General features: G+C 51.3%; 2 protein-coding genes across 3 annotated transcripts in view; both read left to right on the forward strand.

Annotated features, from left to right (window-relative positions):
- Positions 1–5,213, forward strand: part of IFNLR1 (interferon lambda receptor 1) — a 32,024-nt gene extending 26,811 nt beyond the window's left edge. Inside the window, exons 5-7 of one of the 2 annotated variants that reach the window (XM_003810767.6) lie at positions 768–927; positions 1,219–1,349; positions 2,513–5,213. In XM_003810767.6, the coding sequence (XP_003810815.4) occupies positions 768–927; positions 1,219–1,349; positions 2,513–3,271 (1,050 nt within the window). In that variant the 3' untranslated portion in view covers positions 3,272–5,213. The remainder of the gene's footprint in view (positions 1–767; positions 928–1,218; positions 1,350–2,512) is intronic. The other variant, XM_008963144.4, reaches the window with a different exon arrangement.
- A 4,329-nt stretch (positions 5,214–9,542) lies between these two features.
- IL22RA1 (interleukin 22 receptor subunit alpha 1) overlaps positions 9,543–12,085 on the forward strand; it is a 31,026-nt gene continuing 28,483 nt past the window's right edge. Inside the window, exon 1 of the mRNA XM_003810766.4 lies at positions 9,543–9,893. The gene's annotated coding sequence lies outside the window, so the exon portion shown is untranslated. The remainder of the gene's footprint in view (positions 9,894–12,085) is intronic.

Here is a 12,085-nt window from a genome sequence, read left to right on the forward strand (position 1 = left end):
ATTCTGATAGTGATTGAGATCTTTTACATTCTTTTTCACTACATCTTTAAAATCTGATGTGTGTTTTGTACTTGGAACACTTCTCAGTGTGGACCAGATGCATTTCACATACTCAGTAGTCATGCGTGGCCAGTGCCTTCCATACCACACAGTGCAGCATCTGTAGAGGTTTCCTCCACTGCTGATAGACTAGGAGACCCCAAGATGGAAAGCCTGAAGAATCTGCTCCTCGAAGTAGGGACCTTAATGGGGTGCACGCCAGGGCGACCCCAAGTGGTAGGCTGCTTTTGAACCATGGCTATCCCTACCTCTAGACTCAGCTGAAAAGAACTCAGGTAGTCTTGGGAAGTGCTTCCTCAATGCTTAAACTTTAATGCAGGAAAAGAATAGAAAGTTCAGGCAAGAAGGGAGGATCACTTGAGGCTGGGAGTTCGAGACCAGCCTGGGCAACAGCAAGACCTTGCCTATACAAAAAATAATTTTAAAAAATTACCCAGGTATGGTGGTGTGGATCTGTAGTCCCTAGTTACTTGGAGAGCTGAGGTAGGAGGATCGCTTGAGCCCAGGAGTTTGAGGCTGCAGTGAGCTGTGATCACACCACTGCACTTTGGCCTGGGTGACAGAACCAAACCCTATCCCCTACAAAAAAAAAAAAAAAAAAAGAACAAAAAAAACACCCTACCATGTCTGCCAACCCCACTCTGTCCTGGCTGTGTGAAACCAGTCCCCACAGCAGCTCTGCCACTCTCTGCTTCTTTTCCAAACAGACCCTATTTCCAGTCACTCCCCATGGCCAGCCAGTCCAGATCACTCTTCAGCCAGCTGCCAGCGAACACCACTGCCTCAGTGCCAGAACCATCTACACGTTCAGTGTCCCGAAATACAGCAAGTTCTCTAAGCCCACCTGCTTCTTGCTGGAGGTCCCAGGTGGGTACCAAGTGGTGCAGAAAGAGAAACTTTCCCTCTGGGCCTTGGGAGCTTCGTGACACAGTGGTTAAGAACATGAGCCTAGAGATAGACTCGCCTGGATTAAAACCACACTCATTGTGTGTCTTTGGGCAGCTTACATAATGCCCCGAACCTTGGTTTGCACAGTCTGCAGGATGGGTTTATTCTTGTGAGGATTAAATAGGGTCATGTATGTGAAGCACTCGGCACAGGTGCAGTTGTAGACAAGAGCCATTGTTGTTTCTCTCATTGTTATTTTTCCTTCCTTAGAAGCCAACTGGGCTTTCCTGGTGCTGCCATCGCTTCTGATACTGCTGTTAGTAATTGCCGCAGGGGGTGTGATCTGGAAGACCCTCATGGGGAACCCCTGGTTTCAGCGGGCAAAGATGCCACGGGCCCTGGTATAGCAAATCTGGGGGTGTGCGGCAGGTGGGGAGGGGTTGAGAATAAGGGAGTGGGGCTGGAGCTATGAGTTGTTCAGATAGAATATCAAGATGGTCCAGACTCTTGGACCAAAACATCTATCTTTGTGTCTGAATTTCCACCATTAGTAATGCATTCATTTAGTCCTGAATAAAATGGCAAACAGGCCCTGGAGGGAGCAGTGCCTTAAGTTCCTTTGAGATAAATAACTTCACCTCTGCTAAGGATGTGTCAGCTGCTGAGAGCAGAGCCCCTGGCCTTGGACCTCAGGAGAGACACTCAAAAGGGGAGGAGGAGAGGAGGCACCAAAGGGGACACCTTAAAAGAGTTCCAATTTTTAGTTGACACTTTAACCCAGGATAAGCTGTGTCCTGGCTGACCTTGGAGTTTCTTCCCTGGTCTGCTGGGTCTCTCCCTTAGAACCTAGGGGTGAGCGGGGGCAGGGGAAGCCCAGGAGGTGATATAGGTCGGCCCTGTTCAGATGAGGGCTGGCAGGGGCAGCTTGGGCATAGGCGAGGCTCCGATGGGCATGGGGGCTTTGAGGATGGGTTCTGAGTGTCCCTGCATCGTGGCAGGGTGGCAAAGGGAGCATTTCCAAATTTCCTGGCTCCAGGATCTGTGGGAGAATCCCACTAACTGTCAGGGTGACAACCTCGGGTAGACATGTCTGTGCCCTGCCCTGTGCCCTCAGCCTTCCTGTTAAGAGCACACCAGCTGGATTTGCAACTCCCAGCGCCTGCACCCAATGGGCTTTCTCTGGCCTCTGGAGCCCACACTGCCCCTGCATGTGGCAGGCTGCAAGTGTCACAGCCACCAGCTCTTCCATTCCTCAACAATGACTGTGGGTAAATAGCCCAGGAGCGTCCCCCTCCTGGGATGGTTCTGAGGTGCGTGTGCCCAGTGGCTCCCTGAGTTGCCAGCAGGATTAAGTGCCAGTAGCCCTAGTGGTCAGCTGCTTGATAACACCCTGCTTCCTGGCTGCTCCCCCAGTCCCATCTGGTGTGTTCTGGGATCATCTCCCAAAGAAATTGCTTACACTTGAAGCCTTGTCTCAGGTCTGTTTCTAGGGGAATTCAGATGACGATGATTATGCTTCAGGAAAGCCTAAATTTTCTGCTCTTCTCTCCCCTACCCAAATCAGGACTTTTCTGGACACACACACCCTGTGGCAACCTTTCAGCCCAGCAGACCAGAGTCCGTGAATGACTTGTTCCTCTGTCCCCAAAAGGAACTGACCAGAGGGGTCAGGCCGACGCCTCGAGTCAGGGCCCCAGCCACCCAACAGGCAGGATGGAAGAAGGACCTTGCAGAGGACGAAGAGGAGGAGGAGGAGGACACAGAAGATGGCGTCAGCTTCCAGCCCTACATTGAACCACCTTCTTTCCTGGGGCAAGAGCACCAGGCTCCAGGGCACTCGGAGGCTGGTGGGGTGGACTCAGGGAGGCCCAGGGCTCCTCTGGTCCCAAGCGAAGGCTCCTCTGCTTGGGATTCTTCAGACAGAAGCTGGGCCAGCACTGTGGACTCCTCCTGGGACAGGGCTGGGTCCTCTGGCTATTTGGCTGAGAAGGGGCCAGGCCAAGGGCCGGGTGGGGATGGGCACCAAGAATCTCTCCCACCACCTGAATTCTCCAAGGACTCGGGTTTCCTGGAAGAGCTCCCAGAAGATAACCTCTCCTCCTGGGCCACCTGGGGCACCTTACCACCGGAGCCGAATCTGGTCCCTGGGGGACCCCCAGTTTCTCTTCAGACACTGACCTTCTGCTGGGAAAGCAGCCCTGAGGAGGAAGAGGAGGCGAGGGAATCAGAAATTGAGGACAGCGATGCGGGCAGCTGGGGGGCTGAGAGCACCCATAGGACCGAGGACAGGGGCCGGACATTGGGGCATTACATGGCCAGGTGAGCTGTCCCCCGGCATCCCACTGAATCTGATGCTGCTGCTGCCTTTGCGAGGACTACTGGGCTTCCCAAGAAACTCAAGAGCCTCCGTACCTCCCCTGGGCGGCGGAGGGGCATTGCACTTCCGGGAAGCCCACCTAGCGGCTGTTTGCCTGTCGGGCTGAGCAATAAGATGCCCCTCCCTCCTGTGACCCGCCCTCTTTAGGCTGAGCTACAAGAGGGATGGACACAGGGTGGGCTGAGGTCAGAGGTTGGTGGGGTGTCATCACCCCCATTGTCCCTAGGGTGACAGGCCAGGGGGAAAAATTATCCCCGGACAACCTGAAACAGGTGAGGTCAGGTCACTGCGGACATCAAGGGCGGACACCACCAAGGGGCCCTCTGGAACTTGAGACCACTGGAGGCACACCTGCTATACCTCATGCCTTTCCCAGCAGCCACTGAACTCCCCCATCCCAGGGCTCAGCCTCCTGATTCATGGGTCCCCTAGTTAGGCCCAGATAAAAATCCAGTTGGCTGAGGGTTTTGGATGGGAAGGGAAGGGTGGCTGTCCTCAAATCCTGGTCTTTGGAGTCATGGCACTGTACGGTTTTAGTGTCAGACAGACCGGGGTTCAAATCCCAGCTCTGCTGTTCACTGGTTGTATGATCTTGGGGAAGACATCTTCCTTCTCTGCCTCAGCTTCCTCATCTGCAGCTACGCCTGGGTGTGGTGAGGGTTCTAGGGGATCTCAGATGTGTGTAGCACGGAGCCTGCTGTGTCCTGGGTGCTCTCTACGTGGTGGCCGGTAGAATTCTCCATCTATCCAGGCTCCAGGAGACCCCTGGGCATCTCCCACCTGTGGCCCCTAAACCCAGAGTGACTGAGAGCACTTACCATTCAGCTTGTCTCATCCCCAGTCTACCTCCTTCCTTCTACCCTCACTGCCTCCCAGTCAGGAGAGTGAGCTCTCAGAAGCCAGAGCCCCACCCAAGGGGACCCTGGTCTCTCCGCCTTCACCTAGCAATGGGAACCCTGCTTCCCAGGGGAGGAACCAAGTGCTCCACCTTCTAGGGACCCAGTTTGTTGGAGTAGGACAGTAACATGGCAGGAATCGGACTTCTGGGCCTGTAATCCCAGTTTGGATGGCACGTTAGACTCTTGGTTGACTATTGTGGTCCTTAGAAGTCCCATTCTCCCTTCCAGTTATGAGAAACCAATGCCTTCTAGATTCAGGTGACTATCCTTACCTGGGGGTGCTGATGCATCCTCAGTTAACCTACACCCACCTGAATATAGATGAGCATAGCTGAGTTTTCACCCGTAGGACCGAAGTGTTTTGTGGTGGAGTATCTGAACAACCTTGGCTCTGTGGCCATTCAACCTGCCAGGACTAACATTTCTGGATTTGTGAAGAAGGGATCTTCAAAGCCATTGAACCCACAGAGCTGTGTTGCTTTAAAGCCACCACAAGGGTACAGCATTAAATGGCAGAACTGGAAAAGCTTCTTAGGGCATCTCATCCAGGGATTCTCAAACCGTGTCCCCCAGAGGCCTTGGGCTGCAGTTGCAGGGGGCGCCATGGGGCTATAGGAGCCTCCCACTTTCACCAGAGCAGCTTCACTGTGCCCTGATTCACACACTGTGGCTTTCCACGTGAGGTTTTGTTTAGAGGGGTTCCACTACTCAAGAAAAAGTTAGCAAACCACTCCTTTTGTTGCAAAGGAGCTGAGGTCAAGGGTGGCAAAGGCACTTGTCCAAGGTCACCCAGCAGTGCTGCTCTGATGACTTGTGCACATCCCCAAGGATAAGAGCTTCGATCTCTGCACAGCCGGGCCAACCTCTGACCCCTTGTCCATGTCAGTAAAATATGAAGGTCACAGCCAGGATTTCTAAGGGTCAGGAGGCCTTCACCGCTGCTGGGGCACACACACACATGCATACACACATACGACACACACCTGTGTCTCCCCAGGGGTTTTCCCTGCAGTGAGGCTTGTCCAGATGATTGAGCCCAGGAGAGGAATAACAAACAAACTACGGAGCTAGGGAGGGCTGTGGCTTGGGGCCAGCTCCCAGGGAAATTCCCAGACCTGTACCGATGTTCTCTTTGGCACCAGCCGAGCTGCTTCGTGGAGGTAACTTCAAAAAAGTAAAAGCTATCATCAGCATCATCTTAGACTTGTATGAAATAACCACTCCGTTTCTATTCTTAAACCTTACCATTTTTGTTTTGTTTTGTTTTTTTGAGTCGGAGTTTTGTTCTTGTTGCCTAGGCTGGAGTGCAGTGGTGCGATCTCGGCTCACTGCAACCTCCACCTCCCGGGTTCAAGTGATTCTCCTGCCTCAGCCTCCCAAGTAGCTGGGATTACAGGCACCCGCCACCACATCTGGCTAATTTTTTTGTATTTTTAGTAGAGACGGGGTTTCACCATGTTGGCCAGGCTGGTCTCGAACTCCTGACCTCAGGTGATCCGCCCGCCTCGGCCTCCCAAAGTGCTGGGATTACAGGCGTGAGCCACCGCGCCCAGCCAAACCTTACTATTTTTTTAAAGAATTTTTTCCAGAGTTTAATTTCTGACATAGCTTAAGTTTTCCAGTAACTCTAAACTCCATCTCCTTTATCGTCATTAAGTCATTCACAAAAAGCCAGGAGAAGCATTTGGAAAGGGCATGATAATCAGTATAATAATTTGCCTTGTGTGGTCAGCACTTAACTGTTTACAAAGCCCTTTCACATGCACAGCAGGTGGGAACTGCGCGGTGTGGGCTGGGCCTGCGCTGGAAGCATATCCCGTGAAAAGTGTTAGTGCCTTAGGTGAAAGCAACATGTATCCCTTTAGAGTACTAACGGTATATGTTGTTCTTATGTATTTGTATTTATTTCTATTTTTTCTATGTTTATGTCATATTTAAACGATATCCTACTGCTTGTTGGTATTACCCTAAACTGTTTAAATAAAGAGCTCTATTTTTAAAGAAAAAAGGTACAATTGAATGGAAAAGCGTATGCTCTTTTATCTTTTTTTTTTTGAGACAGGATCTCACTCTGTCACGCACGCATGTACCACCAGGCCTGTTTAATTTTTTTGTTTTTGTAGAGATGGAATCTCCTATGTTGCCCAGGCTGGTCTCAAACTCCTGGGCTCAAGCAATCCTTCCCGCCTTGGCCTCACAAAGTGTTGGTTGGGATTATAGGTGTGAGTGACCGTTTCTGGCCTATGCTCTTATTTTTCAAAGGCTCCTCACCTCTCCTCTGGGAAACCTAGCTGTTAAGGCTACAAGGGTCAGCCAGGCAGGGTGGCTCACGCCTGTAATCCCAGCACTTTGGGAGGCCGAGGCGGGCGGATCACGAGGTCAGGAGATCGAGACCGTCCTGGCTAACACGGTGAAACCCTGTCTCTACTAAAAATGCAAAAAATTAGCCGAGCATGGTGGCGGGCGGCTGTAGTCCCAGCTACTCGGGAGGCTGAAGCAGGAGAATGGCGTGAACCCGGGAGGTGGAGCTTGCAGTGAGCCAAGATCACACCACTGCACTCCAGCCTGGGCGACAGAACCAGACTCAGTCTCAGAAAAAAAAAAAAAAAAAAAAAAAAAAAGACTACAAGGGTCTTGAGTCGGGTCCCCAGAAGCAAACCCAGAGAAAAGGTAGAAAGTGCAGTGATCCAGGTAACGCCAGGAGGGGAGTGTGGAGGCAAGATGGGGCGGAGGGTAGGGGAGGAGGGCAGCCAGACAAAGTGTGTCATCAACAGGTCCCTGCTGTGGGCAGCTGGACCTCAGTGCCCCTGGAGAGCTCTGGAAGTCAATGTAGGATGCAATTCAGATTTGGTCCCACTGCCAGGGGCAGGAGCCAGGGAGTCTAGCTACTCCCTCCCATCAGTCCAGTGTGGAGGCCGTTCCCTGAGGCAGAGTTGCAGGTACTTGCAGTTGGAATCCACCAAGCTCAGTGCACAAGAAAGGGGAGTGCCATGGGGCTGAGGGCAGGGTCCCCAGCCAATATCCCTTGTTGTAGTGAGGCTGGAGCTGACAGCTCACCCAGCTGCAACTATGGTCCATGGAAGGATATGGAACAGCACCTGTGCGCCTAGCTTTGCACTGCCAAACTCATTCTAGCAGCTCTCCATTAGCAAGGGTCTCCCAGTTTCCAGCAACTCTCTCAAGGCCACCTGGTGACTGTCTAGCACTGTGCCCGCAGTTGTCACCTCTTATTGGTGCCAGGGCAGGGGCTAGACCCAAGCCTAGCTGATCCGACAAGTCCCTCTCCCTGGAATTCAGTAGTCTCCCTGGCTGGCTGGGCCTGGAGCAGGTACCTTCCAATCTGCCATGGCCGCATTTCCCAGTCTGAGGAACAGTCTGCAGACAAGACAAGAAAGCAGCCACTGCCACGTGGGCTGCCGAGACAAGAAACGGCAACCCCTGCTTCTGGTCCCTTCCCCCAGGTGCAGCTGCACCCCGGCCTCGACTTCATCCCACTTTTAAAAATATTTTTTTCTAGATAGACAGAGTCTCTCTCTGTCACCCAGGCTAGAGTGCAGTGGCGTGATCTCAGCATCTCAGCTCACTGCAACCTCCACCCCCCAGGTTCAAGTGATTCTTGTGCCTCAGCCACCCAAGAAGCTGGGATTACAGCTGTGCACCATCACATTCTGCTAATTTTGGTTTGGTTTTTTGTTTTGTTTTGTTTGTTTTTTGTTGTTTTGTTTTTTTGAGATGGAGTCTCGCTGTGTCTCCAGGCTGTAGTGCAATGGCGTGATCTTTGCTCACTGCAACCTCCTCCTCCCGGGTTCAAGCAATTCTCCTGCCTCAGCCTCCTGAGTAGCTGGAATTACAGATGCTCGCCACCATGCCCAGCTAATTTTTGTATTTTTAGTAGAGACGGAGTTTTGCCATGTTGGTTTTTTGTTTTTGTTTTTTTTCAGTAGAGACAGGGTTTCGTCATGTTGCCCAGGCTGGTCTCGAACTCCCGGCCTCAAGTGATCCACCTGCCTCGGCCTTTGAAAGTGCTAGGATTACAGGAGTGAGCCACTGTGCCCAGCTAGTTTTTGTATTTTTAGTAGAGACAGGTTTTCGCCATGTTGGCCAACCTGGTCACTCCCCTCCCAAAGTGCTGGGATTACAGACATGAGGCATCATGCCCGGCCGCTTGCAACCTACATACAAGTCCATGAAAGAAACCAGAATGTGTTACCCCCAAATATGCCTCTGACACGATAATTTTGAATATTTTTTAGCTAAGGTAGTTAAAAAGCAGCAAACAGAGGAAGAGCTCCCCTCTTTCCGCCGAAAGACAGGTTATAAATTCTTTACTGGAGACAACTTTTACAAACCTTATGCCATCAGTTTACTCCCATGCACTTACCTTCTCAGAGGTCCCTCCTTTGGGAGCCTAAACCTGCTTTCCTTTGTCTTGCCACTTCTCTAAAATGTATTGTGTTTTTTTTTTTTCCTGGTTCCCGTTGTGGGATATGATGAGGTTTCTCTTCAAATAATCTGATCCGTCTTTTATTCTTTAATTCATAGTACCCCCCCCTTTCCTTTTTCTCCTTTTTCTCCTTTTTGCCTTTGTTAGATGCCCAGGCACACCACAGTACCAGGGGTTATCAGTACCAGCTCACATTCCTTTCCTTATTTGGAAAGAAGACTAACTTTCTAGCTCATGACAGACACCCCTTCCCCGCCCTCTCCAATTTCTTTTACGTGCCCACCTTATGTAAAAAAATTCAAATTTTTAGCCAACCGGGATTCGTTTAGATTGTACGACCGGACCCCGGCCAATGGGGAAAGAGTACAGGGGCAGGACTTGCGTCAGAATTAAAGGCTCTCTTGCCCTTTGTTCAGGTGTGCTCTCATGGCGACTGGCCAAGGAGGCACCCGTCTGTGCAGAAGTAAAATTACTTTACTAAGAATCCTTTGTTCGAGTGTTCAATTTCCTTAGGATTTTGAGCGTTCTTCCTGACAGCGTTTTGTCAGGATAAAATTTATTGTTCTTTATTGAAGATGCTCTCTAAGCCAGAGTCATAAGCCACTGCACCATCACCTTTCTTTTGAGGTTTCTCCCTCGTGATGTGTGCTGCTCGTATTACAGACTTGCTTGCTTTTCTCTTGGTAATCTGTCTTTTGTTACAGGGCGATCTGTCTCTACTATGAAGGGGTGAGAAATTATGTTTCCTCCCCCACCCCAGCATTTAAGCCAGGGCCTTCTTTTACTTGTAACCAAATGTCCTTGCTAATTCACAAAGACAAGGAGACAGTGAATCCACCTCCCGGGTTCAAACGCTTCTCCTGCCTCAGCCTCCCGAGTAGCTGGGATTACAGGCACCCGCCACCATGCCCGCTTGTGGCCAGCTTCGGGTATCTGGTCCTTTCCAGGAAACAGGGAAGGACGTCCTCTCCAGGTGACCCGCCCGCCCTCCTCCTCCTCCTCCTGCTGGGTCGCCGCCCTTGAGCTTCTCCGAACCTGTCTGCTGCCACCTCCTGGACAGTGGTGGTATGTCAGGGCAGCTGGGCGCGGTCTTACCCGAACCGAGCTCAGGGAACCTGGAGAGGGGAGGGCTGGGGTAATGGACGCCCTGAAAACTTCCTTTAGGAAAGGGGTTGCTTTTCCTCTTGGCACCAGCACCTGGCACAGAGTGGAAGCTTGGGATTGAGTAAGTGAATGAAAGAATAAGTGAGTGAATTGGCGTATGAATTGGAGTCAGTAAGTGGACGGCTGTGACTGACTTACATATAAGGTTGCAGGAGCTCTCGCATGCGATGATACCATCCTGATCCCAAATTCCCGTTGCCCGTCGGTGCCCGTCCTCCCTCGCCCAGCATCTGCTCTGAGGGGGCGCTGGTGCTGCTCAGCGAGCATAGTGATGTTGGAGGGTGTACGCGGGAGACAGAACAGGACCTTAACACTTGGTCTGGGACTTATTATTCTGTAATTGATTGTTTCCCATGTGATTTAGGTTTTGATCAATGGCTGCCTGCGCATCTTCCCTGAGCTATTCCTGTGTGCATAAAGTGGGGCTGAAGTAATGAGGGTTGGGGGTGTTTTTTCTAGAAAACAGACTAGAAGTTATATCTAAATGCGTGAGTCAGCTCCATGAGTCAGTTCCTCAAGAGATACTGGTTGACACCAGGACCGGTTCCAGGCCTGGGAGCCCCACCCTTGGCGTGTGACGATACATGACATGGAGGTGTGATGGCTTTATATAAGCTGAGTCTTTTTATTTCCCCCAACTGCTTATTTAAGTGGATGAAGAGGATAAGGTCACGAGGAGTGCCCTGTCCTGGTGGACAAAACCATCAGCATATGGCGAGAGGCCCCTCTCTAGGAGGGCGGTGCCTCCAGGGTGGGACATATCCCACCCCACTCTGAGTCTGTTTCTCCAGGTGCTCAGTGGACCATCTGGGAAGCCAGAGTCCAGTAGGAGCCTGGAGCCCCCACACTCCCATCTCTGAGCTCCAGGCCCTTTCATGAAAGCCCCTGCTTCTAAGTAACTCTAACCCAGCCTGGACGCTTAACCTGCAGGATGCAATGCCGTTACTTTCTCCAGCCCTGGAATCGGGCCTCAGAAATGATGGCCAACTCAAACTTCTTTTTTTTTTCCCAAGACGGAGTATTGCTCTGTCATCCAGGCTGGAGTACAGTGGTGCAATCTTGGCTCTCTGCAACCTCCGCCTCCCTGTTCAAATGATTGTCCTGCCTCAGCTGCCCGAGTAGCTGGGATTACAGGTGACTGACACCACGCCCGGCTAATTTTTGTATTTTTAGTACAGATGAGTTTTTGCCATGTTGGCCAGACTGGTCTTGAACTCCTGACCTCAGGTGATCCGCCCACCTTGGCCTCCCAAAGTGCTGGGATTACAGGCGTGAGCCACCACACCCAGCCTCAAACTTCTAAGGGAATGTTATCATTGCCCTCATGCCCACCTCCCTCCATCCCCACACCTGCACACCAGCAGTCTAGGTTTTTTTTCTTTTTTCTTTTCTTTCTTTCTTTTTTTTTTTTTTTAAGGCACAGTCTCCCTCTGTCCCCAGGCTGAAGTGCAGTGGCATGCAATCTTGGCTCACTGCAACCTCTGTCTGCCGGGTTCAAGCTATCCTCCTGCCTGAGTAGCTGGGACTACAGGTGCGCACCACCATGCCCCGTGTATTTTTAGTAGAGAAGCGGTTTCACCATGTTGGCCAGGATGGTCTTCATCTCTTGACCTCATGATTCACCCGCCTCTGCCTCCCAAAGTGCTGGGATTACAGGCGTGAGCCACTGCGCCCGGCCTGCAAAGGTTTTTAAGGGAACTCATTGGTCCTTGGGTTCCTCATTTTGTAACAGAGGATGCTTGCTGCATGAGACCTCCTTCTCAGAAACGGTCCAGAGACAGCAACCCAGCAACACTGAGGAGTAGAGACTTATTTCCATTTCTAGATGAGGAAGCTGAGGATGAGAGGCTAAGGGACCCTCACACAGCAGGGAAGTGGCAGAGCTAGAATTCAGACCCGGTCTGTCTACTCAAAGCCCATGTTCCATTCACTTCCCTTGGCTCCTGTGGGGGCCTATGAAAGTGCTCCCCCATCCTGGCTGGAAATGCATGATCTTCTTAATGTTTTTATGAAGAAGCATGGCCTTGTACATGCCTTATAGGCATGTAATAAGCTTCTGGAACTTCAAACTCCCGAGAGAGCTGAAATTATAAGTAGAGTCAGGAAATTCTACAATGACTTTATGTTTGTGTGAATGACATTGGTCATGAAGGGAATTCTGGGATGTCAGGGGAGGTTTCCAACCCCAAAGTGACATGGAAGCAGAGGCCATGCAAGCTGCAGAGGCCCTTAGGAGACTTCTAGACCAAGCCT

The sequence above is a fragment of the Pan paniscus genome, chromosome 1 (assembly GCF_029289425.2).
Source record: "Pan paniscus chromosome 1, NHGRI_mPanPan1-v2.0_pri, whole genome shotgun sequence".
Taxonomy (NCBI): Eukaryota; Metazoa; Chordata; class Mammalia; order Primates; family Hominidae; genus Pan; species Pan paniscus.